The sequence below is a fragment of the Montipora foliosa genome, chromosome 6 (genome assembly GCF_036669935.1).
Source record: "Montipora foliosa isolate CH-2021 chromosome 6, ASM3666993v2, whole genome shotgun sequence".
NCBI classification, from domain to species: Eukaryota; Metazoa; Cnidaria; class Anthozoa; order Scleractinia; family Acroporidae; genus Montipora; species Montipora foliosa.
In genome coordinates, this window is record NC_090874.1 from 22676829 (window position 1) to 22699328 (window position 22500).

General features: G+C 38.9%; 4 protein-coding genes across 4 annotated transcripts in view; 1 reads left to right on the forward strand and 3 right to left on the reverse strand.

Annotated features, from left to right (window-relative positions):
* LOC138006986 (ankyrin repeat domain-containing protein 53-like) overlaps positions 1–4027 on the reverse strand; it is a 9948-nt gene extending 5921 nt beyond the window's left edge. Inside the window, exons 1-2 of the mRNA XM_068853636.1 lie at positions 3792–4027; positions 1058–1257 (exon numbers count right to left, since the gene is read on the reverse strand). Of these exons, the coding sequence (XP_068709737.1) occupies positions 1058–1257; positions 3792–3998 (407 nt within the window). The 5' untranslated portion in view covers positions 3999–4027. The remainder of the gene's footprint in view (positions 1–1057; positions 1258–3791) is intronic.
* Positions 4028–8286: 4259 nt separating this feature from the next.
* On the reverse strand, positions 8287–11348 carry LOC138005206 (collagen alpha-1(VI) chain-like). Its single transcript, XM_068851468.1, has 3 exons — positions 11225–11348; positions 9885–10280; positions 8287–8612 (listed from the first exon to the last, which is right to left on the reverse strand). Exons 1-3 carry the CDS (start codon positions 11346–11348, stop codon positions 8287–8289), a joined length of 846 nt encoding a protein of 281 aa, XP_068707569.1.
* Positions 11349–14650: 3302 nt separating this feature from the next.
* Positions 14651–17093, reverse strand: LOC138006988 (NADH dehydrogenase [ubiquinone] 1 alpha subcomplex assembly factor 2-like). The gene has a single exon (XM_068853639.1). The coding sequence runs from the start codon at positions 16877–16879 to the stop codon at positions 16340–16342; it is 540 nt and encodes a 179-aa protein (XP_068709740.1). The 5' UTR covers positions 16880–17093; the 3' UTR covers positions 14651–16339.
* Positions 17094–17160: 67 nt separating this feature from the next.
* The window catches only part of LOC138006989 (signal peptide, CUB and EGF-like domain-containing protein 3), a 15094-nt gene continuing 9754 nt past the window's right edge, over positions 17161–22500 (forward strand). The window contains exons 1-5 of the mRNA XM_068853640.1: positions 17161–17341; positions 19525–19626; positions 20556–20793; positions 21360–21410; positions 21561–21649. Coding sequence (XP_068709741.1) covers positions 17287–17341; positions 19525–19626; positions 20556–20793; positions 21360–21410; positions 21561–21649 — 535 coding nt within the window. The 5' untranslated portion in view covers positions 17161–17286. The remainder of the gene's footprint in view (positions 17342–19524; positions 19627–20555; positions 20794–21359; positions 21411–21560; positions 21650–22500) is intronic.

The window sequence follows — 22500 nt, forward strand, 5'->3', positions numbered from 1 at the left end:
ATTTCTCGTTCTTAAAGCGTTAGCAGGAGATAACTGCGTATCCATGTAGCCAGCTTTTTCAGGGTTATAACTTCAAATGGAGGGGTATTCAGCAGTTACTCCCATTTTCGATTACGGATTTACCGTAAGCATGTAAATACATTGGACGGGCCTAATTATTAGTTTTATAAGTTGTTTAAGTTTCCGCATAATCCGGTGTAATTTCCGCATAATCAACGCATGTTTCCGCATAATATGGCCAAAAATTTCCGCATAATCTTTAATTTTTTTCCGCATCCTATCAGAAGCCATGTAAATATCCACCATCACTGAGGTGAATAGGTAAATACTATCATTATGGTTAATTCTTATTCATCTTATTGTTATTGTTATTGGTGTTATTATAATTTATTAGTGTATAGCATTGAAAGCAAGTGCCCTGATTGGCTAATCAAACTCTGAATGTCCTTTGATATTCATCTTCGAGCAACTCCCATTGCAGGAATTAATGAGTTAAAATCATCTTTTTGTGCTACCAGTATATTATCTCACTGTTTTAGTACACACACTGACACACATTGTACTTAAACAACTATTTTCCTGAATGTCGGTGACCAGTGGTGGATATATCTTTCTGCTAATCAACGCTTGGTAAATATCCACCATTAGCCACCTCCACTTCGGTGAATAGTTGTTTAATAATTAAAATTATTATTCCATACCAACATAATTAGATTACACTGTTGTAAAACAGAAAAAACACAGCTTTGCATTCGTGTTCGAGAGAAATTGCTCTTGCCTTGTTTTCTAACCAAAGTTTTACCATTTTGCATGTATTTGAAATCCAAGAAAACCAAGGGTTAATCATTATTTATTTTAACCCATTTTCAGTCATTTAACTGGGAGTCCCGGAAATTGAGGAATAAGCCAAATTCAGAAATTCCTGACCCTTGACTTCAGTTAATAAGTATGCTGATATAATTTCCTAAGCAAAGATACAGTTACCAGTTAAAAGCAGCAAAAGTTGCAATAGTGGGTGTTTTTATAACTTTTTACCCAGAAAAAAATGATCACTTACAATGATGGATCTGCACCATTTTCCAACAAGTACTTGACACATCTCAGTCCCCTCTTTTTTGTTGATTTGTTGATTGCTAAGTGAAGAGGTCTCCAGCCTGACGCACTCTGAAAATTCACATCTACTTTGTATTTCTCTATCATTGCCTTAAGGCATTCTAGCTGTCCATTCTGCGCTGCAAGATGAACTGGTGCCAGGCCCTTCAAAAGAATGATAAATACGCAGCCCTTTAAATTGAAGGGGATCTGCGGAATCGTGTTTTCATTTTACTGTGACTGGGTAAAAGAAATTGATTGTTGAGAAAGTCAGCTTCAGGGCCCTTGGAACAAGGAAAAATGGGAGCCCTATTAAAAGTGCTGCTGTAAACACCATGTAAGCTGCCACACCCAAGACAATATTGAGACGTTTACAAATCTCCCTGAACAACATTGTGTCAAATCTTTGTGGAATGAAGTACGCTCTACTTTCGGAGATAAACCTAGATGGACCTAAAGTGGAGCAGACCTCTCCAAATCTCGGATGTCTTTTTTTGAATTCAAGACGCGCAAGTTCATAACATCTTGTCAAATTATACAATCCTAGAAAACAATTTTTTTCTAATAATATTGTTCTAAAATTTAAAGCAAATCACCTTTAAATGTACCTTTAATGCTAATAGCAAAAATTAAGAACACTCACAACATAGAACGTTCTATTGCGGGAGAAAATAATAAAACTAAAATATCGGCATGAAAAGTGGGAAACCCTTACTCCCATTTATACTTCCTTGAAGGTTTGTTGTTCTTTTTCAGTCTTTTTAAAATTTTATCCGCTATATTGTTTGTAACTGTAACATATATCCATTCAATTCCCTTGGCCTTTGTAACCTTGTTAGTTTTGTAACTTTTTTTTTCTTTTTTTTTTTTAGTTGTTGTAACTGTTAAGTGCATGTTTCTTTCTTTCGGTTTTTAACCTAACACTTGTACTGTATTGTTTGTTGTTGTTGTTTTTTTTTTTGTATAAAGTAGACAATAAATAAATAAAATACAAAAAAAAGCCATTTTGTTGGGAGGGGGCAATTTGTTAGTCTTGCTATCAAGTTATGATCCAAAAGTTTGAAATGTTAGGAAAACATCTCTCTTTTTTCTACAACATTGTAGCTCAAGAAGTTTGAAAACAACCTAGGTTTACGTATGTGTCCAATTTCAGATGTAGGGTATATATAATTACAATGCAGTATATGTGAATGAGCCATGTGTTAGAACTGTGGATTTGAAACAGCTTTTCCAGTCATTGAAATTACTAATATTGAGAAAATGACATTTACCCAACTACAGGCAAGAAAGAATTGCACAGAATGAGGTGTGTAACCCAAGAAAACTAATGAGAAAATATTTCTCTTTTCCAAGTACGGGCTTTCATTACATTTTACCCAATAGCGAATCCAATAGCGGGAGCAGGGCTGGTGACTAGTTACTGTGGTGACAGCACTCGCTTCCCACCGATGTGGCCTGGGTTCAGTTCCCCAGATAATCCTCATCATAATTATGTGGGTTGAGTTTGCTGGTTCTCTACTCTGCTGCAAGATGTTTTTCTCTGGGTAACCTGGTTTTTCCCTCTCCTCAAAAAGCAACATTTGATTTGTTTTGATTAAAATTAATTTTAGTTGATTTCAATAATTATTTACAGTAGACATGCACTCATTTATTATTAGTAGCAGTTTATAGTTACTGATGGTGATTTAGATGGCAATAAATGTAAAGCAAAGCTTGGATAACAGTCGTCTACCATAACAACTTTCTGCCAGTCAATTATTAGCTACCAATAATAAATTCTTATCTTTTGTTCTATGAGCGTAATAGTTTTCTAGCATTTTATTAATTGAATTGAGGCTGGTTTGTTCGTACAAAATTCTAGGTGTTAAAACTTCGCTCAGCCTCAAGTGTTCAAAGTTAGCACAATATGAATTTTCAACCTTCAATAAATTGCCAAATGTTTCAGAGGCTGCTTCGACAACAAAACTTATTTGACGGGTTGGTACATTTCGCTGACCCCCAGTCCATGGACTACCGAAATGGACTACCCTAAAAATACTATTTCGAACGAGTACTGTTGATCTATGTGTAAGCAGCATCTCAAATTGTGCTTACTTAGCCTCAACACCCATTTTAAACAGCATTGTTAAACAATATTTAAGTCTAAGCACCCATTTTAAAAAGGTTAGCTTACATGAAGTGATCGGCCATCACAACAATAATCGAAAGCTAACCTTAAATACTGTTTAACAATGCTGTTTAAAATGGGTGTTGAGGCTTAAGTAAGCACTATTTGAGATTCTGCTTACACATACATCAACAGTACTCATTCGAAATAGTATTTTTAGGGCATGGACTGGGGGTCAGCGAAATGTACCGACCCCTTATTTGACTGTTTTGAAAAACAATAATCATTATTAAACTCAATTTCGGTGAAATAGATGGATACCGGTATTTACCATCTCACTACTCGCCTCCACTTTGGCGAGTGACTTTTACTGTAACTAACGTAGCAGTAAACAACTATTAATTCATTAATTGACAAGAACCAGAAACCCTTGAAAGCCTCCTTTAAATTCACACTACACGTTTACATGTGTTTATTCTGTAAAATACACCCATAAGCTTAGAGCCGTCTAAAATCAGCTAAAATGCCATATCCATCAAAAGACATCTTCTCACTCACTGGGTAACAAAAGGTAACATCGATCATAACTTACATGTTCTTTGGAAACGGAGTAGGCTTTTCGCGTGTCGTAGAGACTTTGTTGTAGCCATGCCACATCCCCGATTGCAGACGCCATGAGCACGTCTTCATCTATGTTTCTGTCAATCTTTGCAGATTGTTTTCGTCTCCGTCTCTGTAATGTGATTCCTTGTTTTGTGTTAAGATTAGTCAACGAAAAGACACGATGTTGTGCCGCCATTTTGGCGATCGGTATGTAGGTTGCTAGGTTGTCTCCGAAGAAACTTAAAAAAACTGGATTGGACGCAAGCATTGTGGGACGAACGAATCAACAAATTTCGATGTAATTTAAGATTTTCGGTCAAGGGCCAAATAAGTTCACAGTATATTTTTAGCAAATATAAGGTAAAGCTTTGAGCAGACATGAAGATTTAAATAGGGTGCTTGGTTAGAGATTTGAGAACACCCGATCCCTGTATTCTTGATCTTTGCTGGCAGAGCAATTCAAAATGAAAGATATGGGGGGCTTCCCTAAAATTGATTTCTGCACGCCCGAGGGTTTTTTTGGCCCTTTTCTTGTTCACAAGATGTTTTTTTATGCGTGTCGGTTTGAAAACACTATGACACTTGACTCTTCTTCCCTCATCAAAGGCAGTAAGCGTGTATTACAAATTTTACCATGGCACGGAGGCCAGAGAGTAAAATCAAAGTCTGAATAAAAGCCTTCATTGTCTCCATTGTCTCCGACGGTCAGTTAGCAAGGAATAAATCTTTCGTTTCAGTTTCAATCTGCATTTAACATCCTTTCTTCCATTGAAACTGAGGAAAATGGTCTGAGTTATGCTTTTTTTTTTTTTTGGAGGGGGGTAATGGAAGGACAACGTCAGTGACGCGAATTTGCTAGTTTACTATTTGCTAGTTCGGCTCAGGAAGATTATGGTAGGATACCGTAAACTCATCAGAATCATTTCAAATTATACAACGACTAAAACAAAATTACTCTAAATAATCAATAAATACAATTAGAATAATAAAGGAAAAAATAAAATCTGCCTTACATGAGTGCGTAACTTGATGAAAAGAAACGCTCGCAGCCAGCCCGGAACACTCTTAGGGAATCAGTCTGCTGCAAGTCGATTATTGAAGACCTGCTCCAGAATAACTGAAATATTTTGAATGTTATTACTAGCAAATGTTATGTGTATCATCAGCATACATTCGAGGTTCAGAATTTGAAAAACAGTTGGGTAAGTCGTTTTGATATATATTATAAAAAGGAGTGGACCCAGAATTGTACCTTGAGGTGTACCACAAGGAAATGGTCCCCAGAGAGAAAAACATTTATAAAGCATCGTTGTTTGCGGCAACCCAAGTATGATCTAAACCAATCGTATGAGGTTCCATGGACACCATGTTTCAGAATTTTAGACAAAACAATATTGTGATCGACGGTGTCGAAGGCTTTCTTTAAATCCAAGAAAACGACTGCGTTTACATTACTCGGTCAATGTTGTAAGCCCAATTATCAGCAGCTTGGGAGGCGCGGTGGCCTCATGGTTAGTGTGCTCGACACCGGATCGAGTGGCCTGGGTTCGGGGCCTGGCCGGGGACACTGTGTCGTGTTCTTGGGCAAGACACTTTACTCTCACGGTGCCTCTGTCCACCCAGGTGTATAAATGGGTACCGGCGAATCTAATGCTGGGGGTAACCCTGCGATGGACTAGCATCCCATCCAGGGGGGAGTATAAATACTCCTAGTCGCTTCATGCTACGGAAACCGGAGATAAGCGCCGGCCTGATGAGCCTTCTGGCTCGTAAGCAGAGACTTTACCTTACCTTGCCTTAGGTTAAAAGCAGTGACAGTTGATCATAAATGTTTCTCTCGAAGACTTTAGCTATACAACTGGAATTACTGAAATTGGGCGGTAGTTATTTAGCTCTGAACGATTACCCTGTTTAAACAAGGGGACGACTTTCAAAAGTTTCCATTCATCAGGGAATTTTTCAGAAACAATAGATTGATTAAAGATAGTACAGAGTGATTCGGCTATTAAATCAGCACATTCGCGCAAGATCTTTGCAGTTATTTTGTCCAAACCAGTAGATTTTGATTTACATAATCTGTATAAAAGCGGAAGAACCGTGGAGAGGCTGGTCGGTTTTAATTCGAGTGTGCAGTGACCAGTCTCAGCTAAATTTTCCAAATGTGAAGAATTGTCTTCATTTGCATGAATATTATTCGCTAACTTAGGCCCAATAGAAGAAAAATTATCATTAAAGGGGTTAGACAGCTCATGAATTGCCGCAGGGGAGCTTAATTTAATTTCGTTTATGACAGAATTGTGTGATTTCCTAGACATAAGCTCATTGACAATTCGCCAGGTGTTACGCGGATCCCCTTGGTACTCATTGACGTCATCCTTACAGTGACATTCTTTCGCACGTTTAATTTCATTGTTTACGGTATTGCGAAAATTTTTGAATTTACGCCAGTCGTCCACATCACCAGAACGAGTGGCTTTTAACTTGAGAATATCTCTTGCATACAAACGCTTTCTGAGTTGCGAAGTAATCCATGGTGATTTGTAAGGGCGAACACGTTTATTACGCAAGGGGGCATGCTTACTAGCGGTACTTCTGATACAGAAAAAAATCCCGCGTTCAAAGGCAAAAAGATTCAACAGAGCAACAGTCACTATTCAAACGCAACAATTTATCAGCTCGCAACTTTTGTTCCTCAACAGAACGTGCTGTTCCCATCCTCACAAAATAAATATCACAACAATGATGTAAAACGATCAAAGACAAGTCAAAGTTTTCTTGAAAACCTTGTCTACCCCCAGAAATTTTTCACCGCCAATTTTAAATTAAACCGCTCGTCGTCGAGAGAGAAAACCCTTACCTGAGATCTATTAGCTCACAATTGCTACTCGGCTCCAATCTCGAGATGATAAGGAGTTAGTTCTAACGCACTTATTACAGAATGTTAGCATCGGCAACGAGTGCGACTTCGAGTACGCGTTCCGGAACTGTTTTGATTACTGTGCATCCGTACTGCGTAGCCCGGCGAGCTCAACTCGTCCCGGCAGGTTGGTCTTCGACGACTTTACATCAAAAAGTCGTAGCGGTAAGTACGCGGAGTTTGTCAAAAGGAAATTGCGTTTGATTTAGAATTGTTTCTTTGCGGTAAAGTTGTAATAATTATATACTAACAATCCTTAGGTGTTGGGTAAATAATTTGGGGGTTTCCATAGAGCTCGACTTCAAGAACGAGTAGAAGTTGTACTTGTTCTCGTACTCACACTCGTTGCCAATGCTAACAATCTCTATTATTAAAAACTGAACTACGGATATCAGATTTCCAACATTTTCATTGGCTCGCCGGACACAGGCTATCAGTTCATATACTTGCTGTACCTAATATGGTCAAGGAACGCATAGGGAATAAAGTCGGAGCTGAAAACATTTTTGCAGCTCTGAGAAAAAATGAGTTTCTAATTTCTAAAGAAACTGTAGTGCCGCGTGGGTGGGAGGGTAAAACAAGAAAATTTGGTTTCTTTTGGTTTCTAGGTATCCTTACACCACGGGAACATAGAAAGCCGCAAGAATCTGGAACAAAAATTCATCTTTCAGTTTGGTACCGCTCCATCCTCACCGTATCAATGAACGCCTCTCATTCCATTAATTTATTCACAAAGTCATGTTACCATGTTTTTAACAAATGGCAAAGCTCCTCCACACCCGCATAAAACACCCACAATTCCCCTATTTGCTCTGACGAAGGGCTAACGCTCGAAACGTCAGCTTTGCAAATCGGTCACTGTGGTAATTCGACACGTTTGATAAAAACCAGACTTTCCTGAGAGAAAATGGCCGACAAAAGCAGTTTTGGACCAAATTGACCAGGATCAACATGGAAGAGTTGTTGATCCTGGAATTTTTAATGAAATAATTATTCTACTGGGGTTTGCTGGATAAAAAATGGTTATAACCAACTCGGCACTAAGTGCTTCGTTGGTTGCCCTCGTAGAATAATTTCTAGTTACAGTTAAGTTGACGCGATGATCTAAGTGTTGGTTAGAGGTTTCGTAAACCTTGCCCGGCTTACAAGGAAGTATAACCTATCGCACTCTCTAAATCAGAACACTCCATCGAGCTCTTATTAAACTATGTGCGTCTTACAAAGGAGGCAGGAGCTGAATTTCTCTCCACCGAATGCAAGGTTCCTGGCCTGGAGGTATAGTTATTACGTTTAGTAGTATCGCGTAATCTAATTGGTCGCTGCTAAGGGAGAATCAATGAAAGTTCATCCAAGGTTACAAAAATCCGGTTAATTCAGTAATGATAATTATGATGATTCTCTTGTCCTTATGTGTCCTTATGACATAACGAAGTCTCCGGCGATAGAGTCAGTAGTCAGAGTCTGGGGGTAGATTGTCAAACATTCTCTCAGATATTTTTCAAAAATTGGAATATCCACACTAATATCACAGTTGTCTGATACTTCAAATGCAATTTCTCTGATACAGTTATCCATAGGTACCGCATGACGGCTGGCTATACTGGTCGTTAAACAGCGAATCATATTTTCCTGGAGCAATCTTCTTTGCAACCAAAGCAATGACGTTCAAGAATCCAGACAGACTGTTAACCCTAAACAGGAAACGCTCCGGCGGATAAGAGGCCATTTTCACCATTTCATGAATGCCTTTGATATGGGGTCCAACTGCCAGCACAAATATCTGCACGCCATCTTTCTTCAGGGCTTCAGCTTTAGGAAGAGTTAGACTACGATCCCAGTTTGATTTACCATCAGTGAGGAGAAAAACGGCTTTATTCGCAGCGGCACGAATACCTTCAGAGACGAAACAAATTATGGTAATTTAGTTCACCTTGTTCCCAGGGAAAGCAACAAGCTTAAGGGAAAGCAACAAATCAAACATTAAAATTTGATTAAAGATTAATATGCACCGAGTCTACTTGGTATGTTACCAAACCAATCCATGCCTGTCGCTCTCTATGGACTTATTCGTTCTTTTGCCAATTATGTAAGTAATCATGGTTTACCAGTTCATTATTATCTCAACCAAAAGGTATAAAATTGGAGAGGTAACAAACAGCCAGTTCAACATGGATGGGTGTGACCCCCATTGCGCCAGGAGTCGAAAATAGCTCGTGAAATCATTATACGTATGGCTTTCCGATAGTATGCGCGTAATGATTGGTTAATTAAGCATGCAGAATTCTTCAGTGCAACCCGTTAATTAATCGTTGCTTGATTCACAAAACTTTTATGACGCGAGGGCCAATAAATATCTTAAACAATATCGTTCTCTCTGGCCGTGCGGTAAGTTATGGCTCCTTGCTTCAGTTGTACAGTTCCAAATCTGTGGGCCGAAAGCGAAATTGAATTCATGACAATTTTTACGGCCCTCGAAATCCAGGGCCATACTGCAATTTGTTATCCGCAGGTGTAATACTGGCTGTCATACTGTTATCGGTACGGGTTGTTATAAGAGAAAATCTTGGTTTCCTGTTGATTAATTAAAAGAATACTGATGAAGATAAAACTTGTCAATAGCAGTCTGTCAGACTGGACCAAGAGAGGACATTCTCTCTCAATTGGACTTTGATCGTTTGAATAAACCATGAGTGGGTCATTTTGATTATCACTGGGAAACGCTTCCGTTACCACTCCTCTCCTCCGATGGCAGGCAATACTTTTAACGTGGATCCACCATTAACTTCTGGAAGAGGTGGAAGGGGTTAATTAAATAATGCTTAGTATATCCATAAATAGCCCACGGCGAACAAACACGAACGGGAGAAAGAATTGTTGGACAAGATCTCTCTCGCTTGGGTGCCTACATAACAAGTCTCGTTTTGTTCTTTCCTTGGCATGGTTACAGGTACAATCAACCTTTAGATTGGATTCCAGGAAGCGATCCTTGAATCCTTAAAACTCGTTGCATAATTAAATTCTATTCGCCACTGCTGCAACAATTACTTCTTCATTCTAAAAATTCAACGAATAGTACATGTGACTAGGAAGTTTAGAATGCATTGATGACTTTTGCAGATGCTAAATTTAAAACCAACATTACTGACTCCATAAACCTGGACGTACCCGATGAAGAGCTGTCAAATAATTTTTTAGCCTGTGTCAGTCCAGCGTTTATGTTGGTTGCAGAGCCCGAGTACGGAATACTCATGATGCTCTTTTGCGCAGCTACAGGAAGCAAAAACTTGAAGCTGACAACGGCTGCCCAAGCATACGCTACCGCCGCATAGTGTATGTCATATGCAGGATTAGCCCTTGCTAACCAGATCAAGTTCCTCAATGCAATCTTCCCTTTGTGGAATTCGCAAGGAGGAATAGATCCAGAATCGTCGACGACAAATACAATATCTTCAAGCATGGGAGGCAGGTTCTTGTACCATTCTGGAGTAACGGGGTAAATGTGCAGAACGTTGTTAATGATCTTGTCTGCAGTTACTTGGGGAGGCGGAACAGGTTGAAATGCTGCAAGTTTAAAAAGAAAATAAGGTTGGCATTGTTGCTTATTCTAAGTGAAACTTAAAGGAGCTATAAGTCACGTTATCATAGGATGTTTAGGGGAATTCTTTAGTTAAGTAATCACGAGTTTAAAACTCGAAAATAGTAATGTGCAATTCCTTTACCGATAAATTAAAATCATCGAGACCGAGACCGGGTCGATTTGAAAACGCTGCCAAAAGTGGAGCGTTTTTTTTTAAAGAAAATTTGGCAGCCGCTGGTACGCTCCGGCAAACTGATAACGAAAGAACGAAGGGACGTTTCGCCATGATTTCACCTGCATGGGCAAACTTGCCTCTGGTGGGACAATTTTGTGGAAGATGTTGTGTCTCCCTTTCGTCTGGGAGGAGTTTGGCATGACGTAAACGATACGAAAACGGTTTCTTGTAAACATTTTCAAACCGCGATTTTAACGTGGTTTACTAAGAAGTCGTGATATCGCGTTCCAATATTACCCAAGAGATCACTTCCCGGGGAAGGGATTTGGGGTGGGGGGGGGGGGGGATGTTACGTCGTCAGAAATTTTGAAATTTTCTTCACCCCTAAGAGGTACCAAATTATGGGTTTTAATTAGTTAATTGTCAAATGTCTCCTGTCATAATTATTTGGCTCAATACCCTGAAAGGTGGCTAAACACCCTAAGAGGTACCAAAACCTGCCTTTTTAACCCCTAAAAGGTCGACGAGAAACCCCCGTCCGTTTTATATGCTACCCCCCTCCCCCCAGAGATCAATTCTGCTTGAATCAACCTTCGGTTTTTAATTAAGGGAAAATCTCACACCTGGCAGCCATGCAGTATTGCCCGTAGTCAAGAGAAAAAAGAAGGTGGCAGTGAATAATTTTCTCTTGCTTCGGTAAGACAGTTTGAAACCTCATTGACTCTCGGTTGATAATACTAGCGCTTAACTTACTCTTATAATGAGGATCATCTGGATCCGATGGCAAGGCTGCTGTCTGCCAAAACGTTGCTGTAATTTGTCCACTTTGGAAAACAACAATGCAAATCACAGCTACACTTGCACCTAATCCTGACATTTTTATGATTTATTTCCAGATTCTCAAAAATACATAGGCACTGAAGAATAAAGTAAAAAAAAGCATGTCAAGAGGCTTCAGTAAAGAACAGTAGATGATTTACAAAATAATCGACTACGTATTATACGACCCATAAGACTTTGTAAACTTACAAATTTCGGCTGACATCTTGTTTGCAACATATGTAATGCGCGTGCGTGACCCCAACAATGTTGGAAGAGATGCCATTCAACATTGTTGCGCTACGTACGGCGATCACGGAACAAAAGAAATGTTGGGACTTGTTGGCCAACAAGGCTGCATTCGTTTGCACGGAGCCTAAATAACAGGAATAAAAAACACGGAACACAGTCCTCCACTTATTTGGCGACTCTAGGATCCAAGCGCCAGCAGATTGAGTTGAGTTAAATTTGGTCTGAATTTTCAAGACACCCGGAACCCTGAATTACAATTGCAAGTTTCCAAGGTCTGCTGAATTTGGCACACTTAACATATCGCCCGCCGTTTGTGTGGGTTTTTGGCTTTTATCTTTTGTTATTCATTATTTGTTCTACTATGGTTCAGGAAACTATACCCAGAGGCGTGTCTTTATTAGTAACTGAGGTTCTTAATTGCTGCTCGCCAATGACATTCGACTGGATTTGTCCAGTTCAGTTTTTGTGGTACCAAATGAACTCCCGGGGCCATTACATTTCGATAGAGAACATGTTTCCATCTTTCAGTTCGGTTTCTTGAATGTCCACTTATTTCCCTTGAATTGGAAGCATCTAGGAAAGAGTGTAGCGACTCTGCTACCAGAATGATATTTTTATTCTAGGTAGCTGCAAGCGCTTTGGATATTTTAGAGATCAAGTTTCCAAACTTTAAGGATTCAGTTACGATTCAGTTACGGCAAATAAGAACACTCACAAAACACTTAGCTTTAAGGTTAAATTTTTGATTGACAACAATAATTGTTTTCGCCGGTCTTCACTTTTTCAGTCTTTGAACAGGTTTGGAAACTGGAAGGTGGAATGTTTATTATAATCTCACTTTATTTAATGTTGATTCGTTTTTGTTCAAGAAAACCAAGCGAAGATTTCTTAATTTCAAAGAATAATGCAAAACTGATAGAAGAAAGATCGCAAAGTATAAATAATATACTATAATATAACATTCACGTTCAGCTTTAGATTTTTTATGACTTCTTCTGGACAAGAAAACTGAAGTGTGGGTAATGTCACTGTAAGCTTACCTTTATCTGACAAGCCAAACACAAAGAAAGCAGACGCTACACTGACATATACTCCTCACCAAATTATTTTAGCGTGTCAGTAAGCTTGCGGCGGGTGGACTATTAAACGACCGGTTTGTTTTTATAATCATATCTAACAAACTTGCTTGTTTCTTTTTCAACGCTGATCTAAGCAAACACAAGCCGTGTAGTGCTTGCAGGTTAGCTGTCTTACATACAGATTTTCGTGCCTTAAAATATTTACAGTGAATGTAGAAGATTAAACCATTAATCAAAAGATCCTATCTGATACTGTTCAAAAAGTAATCCTAGCCAGGCGGAGCAGCTTCAGTCATCCAGCGGAACAGAGCACCTTCTATATCGCCATTTCCATGATGCCAGAAACCTTGAAGATTTTCTTGCGTTGAGGAGGTTGGGTGAGACCGACCGTGACAAAAGTGGGACTCTAAAAGTTGTTCAGATAGTAAAAACGTCCTGTTTATGGTCCGTTTCCGTGGCTTCTGAATTCATCACGCCTATATTTTGCAATAACTTAAGTTCATGTGTTTGTTTTCCTATACAACAGAAAATATGATATTGAGGGGCACATAAGCGAAAGCCAACATACTTTTACCTTCGGCATCTCAATGTAAAACTGTCTTTAACTGCGACGACCCTGTTGCCGCAATCTGGCCCAGGGCCCTTTTCTCGAAAGTCCCAAAACTTTTCAGGCCATTTTCGGGTGTCACAATTCCCTCTGTATTTCAAGAACGCAGAGGATTTAAGTCGTCAAACTTCACAGTCAGTTTGCTTTTTCTTACCTTGAAAACATGTTAAAAATCGGCTTTCCTGAACAAGCGGTTGGCAAGTTCACAAATGGCTTTTCGGGAGCGCCCGAGAAGTTTTCGGGACTTTCGAGAACTGAAAAGGCCCAAGGGGCGGATCCAGGATTTTTCTTAGGAGGGGGTGCACCACCTTTGCAGAATACCAGTTGTATTAAGGACGGTGCCTACTATTGTTATTGCGCATACGTTCTGCGCATCTCGAGATAATCGGTTTTCTTATTAGCGGTGCTTATTTATTCAGGGATATTTTTGCGCGGTTGAAAACTATGCGGAAAAAGCAGAACTTAGCAAGTGCTCTTCCAAAAAGAAAATTGGGGGTAACCATGCATTTTTCGGGGATAATTAAGCTTCAATTTGGAAAAAGGCCACACATTGCTTTGTATTTTAAAGCTTTTTATGAATATTGTTGATTAATTATCTTCGAAAAATGCGTGGTTACCCCCAATTTTCTTTTTGGATTTCAATAACACTTGTTAAGATCTGCTTTTCCCGCACATTCAGTAAACCGCGCAAAAATACCTCTGAATTAGTAGGCACCGTCCTTAACACTGTTTTAAATGAGGATCTTGGCAGAGTTGAAAAATGGCTAACTGCTAACAAGCTTACTCTTAACGCATCTAAAACTGAGTTTATATTGATCGGATCGAGGCAAAGGTTAAGAACGTTTCACAACCCTCCATCACTTATGATTGACGGTGCACCTATAAGTCAAGTTACTTCTACGAAATCTCTAGGTGTTCATATTGATCAGTCTTTATCCTGGAATGCTCATGTTGAGAATTTATGTAAGAAAATCGCGTCTGATATTGGAGCGTTGAAGAGAGTGAGGTCTTTCGTTCCACATGAGATTCTCCGATCAATCTTCATGTCGTTAATACAGTGCAGCCTCACTTTGATTGCTGCAATTCTGTTTGGGGATGTTGCGGCAAAACCCTAGCCAGTAAACTTCAAAAACATCAAAATCGCGCTGCGAGTATACTACCTTACTCGAACTATGATGGATAAAACTTGATTCTCAACGAACAATCCATAAGGCTGTGATGGTTTTTAAGTCGCTTAATGATCTTACTCCCGATTACCTTAGTTCTAAATTTGTTGACCGTAGTAGCGTCTCCAATTACTCCTTAAGGGACACGGAGGGCAAAATATCCATCGCACAGCCACACACAAACTATATGAAAAATAGCTTCAGCCACTGTGGAGCAGTTCTTTGGAATAGTTTACCAATCGAGTTGCGGCAGGCTGATTCCCTCAGAGCGTTCCGGGCTAGCTGCGAACGTTTCTTTTCATAAGTTAAATCTACAATTTTTACACACGGCACTCATGTAAAGCAGGTTTTATTTTGTCAGTTAATATCATAGTTATAAATTTTTTGATTATTGAGAGTAATTTTAGAATAATGTAGTTCTAGATCCGTCAATGCGGCCGTCAATCATTGTTAAATGGCTGTTACAACCCCACTCATCCAGAGACTTGAAAGATATATCCACAGGCCCTTCTCTTCCAATTTTCGTGCTCTTTATGACCCATATTAATAACTGATTTTCTATACTCGGTCATGTACTTGTGTGACACTACGCTTCAACAAACTGGTCACACAATAAGAAAACCAAACACGGGAAAACCATCTCATTGGCCGGTCAATCTCACATGCACATAAAAGAACACACGCTTGTGCACATTTGTTAGGGTTCAGAATTTATATACCGCACATGTCACAAACAAGTCCCATGGCAGCTTACAATTCAATTTTCTTGGGTGAGATTGGGTGAGATCGGACGTTACCTTTTAAGGGCGCCTCTGGCAGCCGCTATCAGTCCATATTTGATCACACTCACCCACCCAACCCACACATTTATGTGAAAGGAGGAAAGACCACAACACTGGGGGTCTCCCCTTACTCTTCACGAACAGTGTGTGGGTTATTTAATGTCCCGCGCGCAGCGTTGATTAACAGGAAAGGTTTAGAGACGGGGCCTACGGTTTAAAGTCCTTATCCGAGAAGTCACTGCAATGCACTTGGTTCAATTCATCCGTTTCTATTGAATGCCATGACTGTAATGTCATTACTATTTTGTTCAATCCAGCTGCACTTTTTATAAACTTCTGGGATTGGTTTTGGCCTAGGAGTTGAAACGCTATTTCTATGATACCGCATTGTCAACCACAAATACATTAAATGAAAATAATTTATTATGAATTTATGAGAACAAGTTGTAGACTTTTGACTAACTCATGGGTTTTCACTCTTATCAATCCTACTAAATATATGCTCTTTCTTTCCTCTCTCTCCCCCCCTCCCTCCCCCCCCCCCTCTAATAACGTATGTCCTGATACTGGGTTGCTTCTTATGAATTTCATTATAACACCACTCGCATTGCTTTTCCTCTCCACTCTGCTGTAAATGTTCCCTACATTTTGTGCTGTAATGCAATTGACAGACAAGTTGCTCTAAACATGAATTAGTATAACCATGGAAATGCACTTTTGCATTAGAGATAATTTACAGTATTTTTTGCCCATTTTCAGTCATTTTGTTTCATACAAACTACCACTTCACCATTTGGTTAGTACAACAGCACACCTGACAACCAGCAAAACTGATGCAAGAGAAGTTGAGAGAAGTAACAGAGACTTGTAATTTTTGTGCAACTTGTGTCTCTGAGACATTTGACTCATTGCAAGACATGATAAAACGGGCAAAGTCTCACAAAATTTACAATGAAATGGCATTGCATGTATAGTGTAACATTGCATAATGCAACAGTGCCTTTCACACCTGAAATTGTGCACTCCTATATTGCCAATTCTTGGAGCCTCAGAACAGGCTCTATGATTGGTAAATGATGAAAAAGCTTAACTGGCTGGCACAGACTGGTTCTCCTCCCAACTGAGTAATGCAGTACTTCAACAAAGGGGATGCTGCGCACAGTCTATTTGTTAGACGGCTGATCACCAGGTGGCACCCACGAGTCTGGCTCAAAACTTTCCTCATTCTCTTGTCCACCCGAAACCTTCTTAAAAGAATCATTTTTCCCTGGCGTCCACTCCCCTGGCTGAAACATGGTTCCAGTACTAGTGGGTTCTGCTCTATTATCTAAACTCTCATACAATGTTGTTGATGCATGTCCTACTTGGCCAACAAGCTGAGGTGGCACATGCTGAAGTGAGTGTTCTTCCCGGTCCTTCTCTTCCAGTTGCTTTGCCCTTTCCTTGATAGTTGCTATTCTTTTTTGCTGTGCCAGTAATTCGTCGTGTGTGGGTGGATCATTTCTCTTTCCTCGTATCCATGACTCCCATTCAATTGGCATCATATCGGGAGTGTATTGCATGTGTTCTACATTGCTGATCATTTCTCTTTTGGGCTTCTTTCCTTCTCGGATGGTTTCGTAATACTTATTTCCATACAGGTCAGTTCCCACAAGACGTCTTGTCCGTATGAATGCACCGAACAAAGACCTTACCCACTGCATTATGTCTACTTAACTTTCCCTCTAAGGTTAAAATCCCCTGCACTGTTCATAAAATTATATGAGTCTCATGAACGTACAGAACGTATTGATGTCTCTTTAAAACTTTGAAAGCATTGATGATAACCTTCCCCACTGATGTCCGCAGCAGAAGTACAGTTTCGTCCGATTTGTGAAGTTAAGACGACATCTTGATTTTTAACACCAGTGACAGAAGTGACATGACGAAGTGACATCGATTTTACATTCAGCGGTTTTTCATCAAAGCAAATGAGCGTTGTCAGAGGAACTGTGTTATGATCTTAGTCATTTCCTACGTGATTCTCAGTTGTTTCTCCGCTCCCGACGTAGATTTACAAGTACGGCAAAACTGCAAGGTTTTATTGAGATGATCGAAGTTATATTTGACCATGGTGCAGTTTCATACTCTGATGAAATTTTCAGTGTTACTGCTGTCTTTTACAGGTTTGTAAAGAAACAAACAAATTGTAAAGGTCATCGAGCTTAATCATCCTCACGTGATGTTTGAGCACAGTAGATTGCGGGGTTTCAAGGCGACGGAACAGCACTTAGCTGAATTTTATTGGCAAAATTCCCCCCTTAGACCGCGTTCTCTCCGTGATTATTGCATTTTATAAACGAAATATGCCGCCGTTTATTTGACATTTTCAGTCCAATCTCAGCAGGATACAGGACTTTGTCACCTGGACCAAGTTAAATGGCCTAATAAAAATGCGGAAAACGTTTGTGTGCAATAGGGCAAAACAAAATACAGTACATGGTGTTCTTGCAATTTTATGAATTGTTGAGGTCATTTATTATTTTAACGTTATTTTTTTATGAGTTACCAAGAAACTTGAAGGGGTGTCACAAGATCAACACAACTTGAAACAAAAAACTTCCCTCAACTATTTCCACAGTATTTGGTGATTAATGACTCTCAAAGATTTGCGAAAATGGTGTGTTTAATTCAGATGAATTGTGTAATTTTTGAGATATACGGGGCATTTAACTACTTTCCATTAATGGCTTGTTTAATCAACTTCTTCAACTGGCATCCAAACTGGTTGAAACACTTGAAAAAGGTATGGGCGGGAATCACTGTCATTTCGACAGGCATTTTAGAAAATGGGTGCGGACAGCCTCAGACTACTGCACATGCTGCAGCTACCATAGTACTTACCGGTAGTTTGCTAAGACTGCTTCTAAGGGTTACTGGCAAAGTGTTTTAAGGTAATTCCAAATTTTAATTTTTATGCCATTTATATCTACTATACTACAACTTCTACTATCCAACTTATTTTCTCCTTGGGGAGCATTCACAAAAACTTGTTTGGGAGGGGAATGCCCCAAAAATAATTATTAGAGGTAAAAGGGGTGTTTGAAAAATATAAACACTCTCAAGGGGGATACGTTAACTAATGAAAACAAAGATTGTCATTAGCCAAATGCAATGTAAACAAAATATAATATTTTTTGAAGTGTTTAAAATAGGGTCGACAGGCCTACACAACTTCCTTGTATGTGGTATGGTTTTCATTTCCTTTGTCATAATTTTGCTCTCTCAAGTACATATTTGAATGGACACCTCTTCTAGACACTTCCAGTAAGATTTCATTTAGGAATGGCTTTTGTTCTATGAGAATAGAAATAGTCTTGATGACATATGTTTAATTTCTTGGTCTTGATTTTCTCTGCAGTAATGTAATTGTGACCTTTTGGCCTCACGCTTTTGTATCAATTTAATTCTGGTTTCAACCAATAGGCTTGTGTGTGGTAGAAGCAAGTTATTTTGCTTTTAAAGCTTTGACCTGTGCTTGGGATCTTTTTGTTGTTGAACGTCTGTTAGATTGTGCCATGTATCAGTGAGATAGCTGGCTTGCTTAAGGCTTTGTTTGCCTTGCCTTGTTTCTGCATTTCTTAGCACAGATCGTTATGCACTTTGGAGGCATTTTTTCTGTTTTTGCCTTAATTTCTTTCACTCGTTGTTCTGACTTCTGCAGGGTGTAAATTGGTTTGTGGCCATGAGGTAGGTTGAGGGTGAGGGGCGTCTCAAATTTTAGTGATACTAGAAGGGGCCGGGGTCCCTGAAAATGGTTAATGCAGCAAGTAGGGGTCCTCCAATTTTTTTAGATAGTAGATAATTTCTCATCAGTCCCCCCCCCCCCCCCCCATACATCACCGTGCTCGTTTCTCTGTTTGCACACAACGTCCAATGAATGGCAAAGGGGCAATTTCGGCTTCCAATGATCATTTTCTGCAAGACGACTGGGGCCAACAACTTCTAAACCAACAGGCATTATCATGATTGCAATTAAAATCTGTCGAGCAGCAATTCAGCCTTTGTCTCTCTTCAGATGGCCTTCAAGAATCACTGCCATCTTCTATGTCGCAATGTTATGCACAGTAGGAGATGTCCTGTGCAAAACAAGGGAATCACTTTAACTCAGAACAATAACAAAATTACTGAATTGGGAATCTTCAACCACTTTTATATGAAGAGACTGTAGTTTAAGCTGTTGATCCTACTAGTAGATGATGCCAAAAGAAGGGAAGAAGCATGGAGCCATTCCCTGTGTTGGAGAGGATTGGATCCCCCTAGCAACACCTTCAATGTATAATGTATATTATATTTCCTGAAATTGCAGCTGACCTTTTGTGGAATTTTGGTCTTCTTGGAATCAATGCTGCCAATAGTAAGACAAACATTACTTGCCAACCCTGTCCAAAGGGAACATTAGGGAACAATAGTAAGTTTCTGCAGAATCAAGTATTTAGAATTTAATGCAAGAACATTGTTTCTCATTTTTATCTAATTATTAGTATTGCAAGGACAGTGCAATAAAAGGAAACAGTGATTGTGGCAGGTTGCAACTTCAATTCACACTGTTCAGCTACAGAGGAAGGAACAAAACACTGGTCACAAGTCACATATCATTGTTTTAACAATACAGAAACAACCCTAACCATTTTATCAATGCTAACATACATGTAAGGCCTAAGAACTTTTTTTAGGCCTAAGGTTAGCTTTTATGAATGTTTAGGATACTTGCTGTATTGGTATAAAACAATGACCTGTGACTTGTGACCTGTGTTTTGTACCTGTCGGTTCAGCAATGCTGTTTGAAATCTGTAGTGCTTCTGAACAGAAACCTTTAAGTTACAAAAATGGGGAAAATCTGTTTTGGAAGATATAATTTTATTATCTACATGTAGTATGCCTGCAAGTGACATTTCTGTGTTCTGTTTAAATAATAATTATAATAATACTAATAATAATCATCATCATCATTACAAGGCTAAAAAGTTTTAAAAGTAAAAACCGAACGTTTGTAACATTATGTCATCATCCTCGTAGAACTGTTTCGGAGAGATGGTGGCAAAGACAGGTTTAACTATATACATGTAGTACAAGCAGAAACCCGTAAGATTTGAAACGTGTAACGCGCGTTCACAGCTTCCGATTATTCAGTGCGAACTGATTGGTTGAATGTTTCAGTGCTAAGTACCATATTTGGAAACCCCTCACTCTTGTTGTTCCAAATATGGTACTTAGCAAATTGAATATTCAGAAGCTTGTTTCCCAGCGCAGAAGGGGCCGTTACACGTTTCAACCCTCATGGGTTTCTGGTACAAGTTATACATGTAAGTTGTATGTTGTTTCTCCTTTCACTTTTAGGTAATTCTCATTGTCAAGATTGCTCCAAGGGTTGGTGTGAAGCTACTCAGTATTGTATAAAATGTCCTGCTGGACAGTACCAAAACATTACAGGACAAACAAAGTGTATTCCTTGTCCCAAAGGATACTATCAAAAAGACTCTGGACACGATGTATGTCAACCTTGCCAAAAGGGAGAACATCAAGATAAAGCAGGACAGACTAAGTGTGAGCTTTGCCCAAAAGGATTCACTTCTGGGTGAGTTGGTGCTTTTTCTTGCTGTGCGTGTACAGTAAGTGAACAGCAATTTGAACATTATTTTTCTTGAAGTCATATCTTTTGCATGGACCAATTACACACTAAAAGTATCAAGCCTGTAAAGCTAAAAGATCATTTGTGATTCCATGTATTATTTTAATAGCAAAAGTATGACGTGGAGGAATAGAGAAACTGTGAAATTGGTATGAGACTGACATCTACTGACATTTATGTGTATCTACATGTACTGTACAGTCTGTTGGTGACGTGACACCTCCTAGTTACAGTAGGGACTGATGTTGTGTTTATAGTAAAGAATTTTTAAGAATTGTAGAAGAATTAAGATGATCACAAAAATCATCTTTACCATTTTATTGTAGGTCTCTTTTCAAAATGTAAAAGTGAATTCTGAACACTTGTTTCATTTTTTATATTTTATAAATGACACTGAAAGCTACATGTTTGACATAAAAAAAAGTTAGCAACCTATTTAATTACAGTATGCATTCATTAATATTATTTTCAAAATTATTACAATGGACTAATTATTGCTTTTCATGTCGCAGGGCTTTAGGAAGTGAAAGGTGTATGTCATGTCCATTTGGAGGATATTGCAAGTGAGAAGAAATCATTGGGCAAATTGAAATTCAGAATTGATTGAAACAAAATGGAAATTCTGAAGGTCTTACATTTAGGCACCCAACCACCACCAAGCAATGCAATTATGAACTAAAGAAAATAAATGGTGTTCTTCTTGTTATTTTTAGTAAACTTGGTTGTACAAAATGTGCTCCATGTCCTCCTGGGACAGAAGCAGACAGAATGGGTGCACAGAACTGCACCCTTTGTAATCCAGGTATTAATATTCTTTCAATAAGCATTCTACATGTGTACTTACCTGTCACCTTCATTTTGTCATGATTATTTATGTGAATGCAGTAAAATGTACTGTTCTGCTTCTACTGTACTTTTAATTAATGGTAAAAGCCAACAATAAGGATGGGAAATTAATACATGTAATAAAATAGAATAGTACATGTACAGTCAGGTAATATTATTCTTGACTAGTCAGTTGAGGCACGTCTTTCAACTTTGGTCATTATGGCACTGTTCTAAATTATTGTGGGATGCAATAATTCTGGTGTTACATGATTGACACCTCATGTACATGTATCGCAGAGGTGATTTTGGTGTCCCTAATTATGATAAATTGTATCAAAAAATCAATGGCCTCTGTGTTGGTCTCCTAAACTATTACTTCTCCCTATTCAGTGCTTTCACTAAGATTTCAAGTTGCCAGGAAAACCAAATTATTAGGTACTACACATACATTAGTTGCACAACCAAAATAAATGAAGAAGGAGTATTATAAAGCAGCTGTGGAAGTTAACATCGTCTGAAAGAAGTGTGGAGTCATTCTGTTAGTGGGGAGCTTGAGCAAGGACAATGATCAATGGCAATGTCTTTGTCAGCTAGAAAATATAACTTTGGATTATTTTAATCATTTTACAACTAAGTCGTTCAGCATAACTTAGGGTCAACTTTCCATGCAGGAATAGAATTTAGTGCCAAATAATAGGTGTTTGGAGGGAAAAAATATTATTAATTGAAAGCATCAAGGGCTCATATCGTCCGTGGCCATATAACCTCAAATTTGATCGTTTCACATCATTGCCAGGAAAAGAACAGCAAAATAATGTACCAAAG

What these genes read in the sequence shown, in the direction of transcription:
- LOC138005206 (XM_068851468.1), bottom strand. Translation starts at nt 11,348, where the DNA reads ATGTCAGGATTAGGTGCAAGTGTAGCTGTGATTTGCATTGTTGTTTTC. An exon ending in AGATGATCCTCATTATAAGA is followed by an intron (nt 10,281 to 11,224) that starts GTAAGTTAAGCG and finishes TTAAACTTGCAG; the next exon opens with CATTTCAACCTGTTCCGCCT. An exon ending in ATTTGACAGCTCTTCATCGG is followed by an intron (nt 8,613 to 9,884) that starts GTACGTCCAGGT and finishes TCGTCTCTGAAG; the next exon opens with GTATTCGTGCCGCTGCGAAT.
- LOC138006988 (XM_068853639.1), bottom strand. Translation starts at nt 16,879, where the DNA reads ATGCAGTGGGTAAGGTCTTTGTTCGGTGCATTCATACGGACAAGACGT.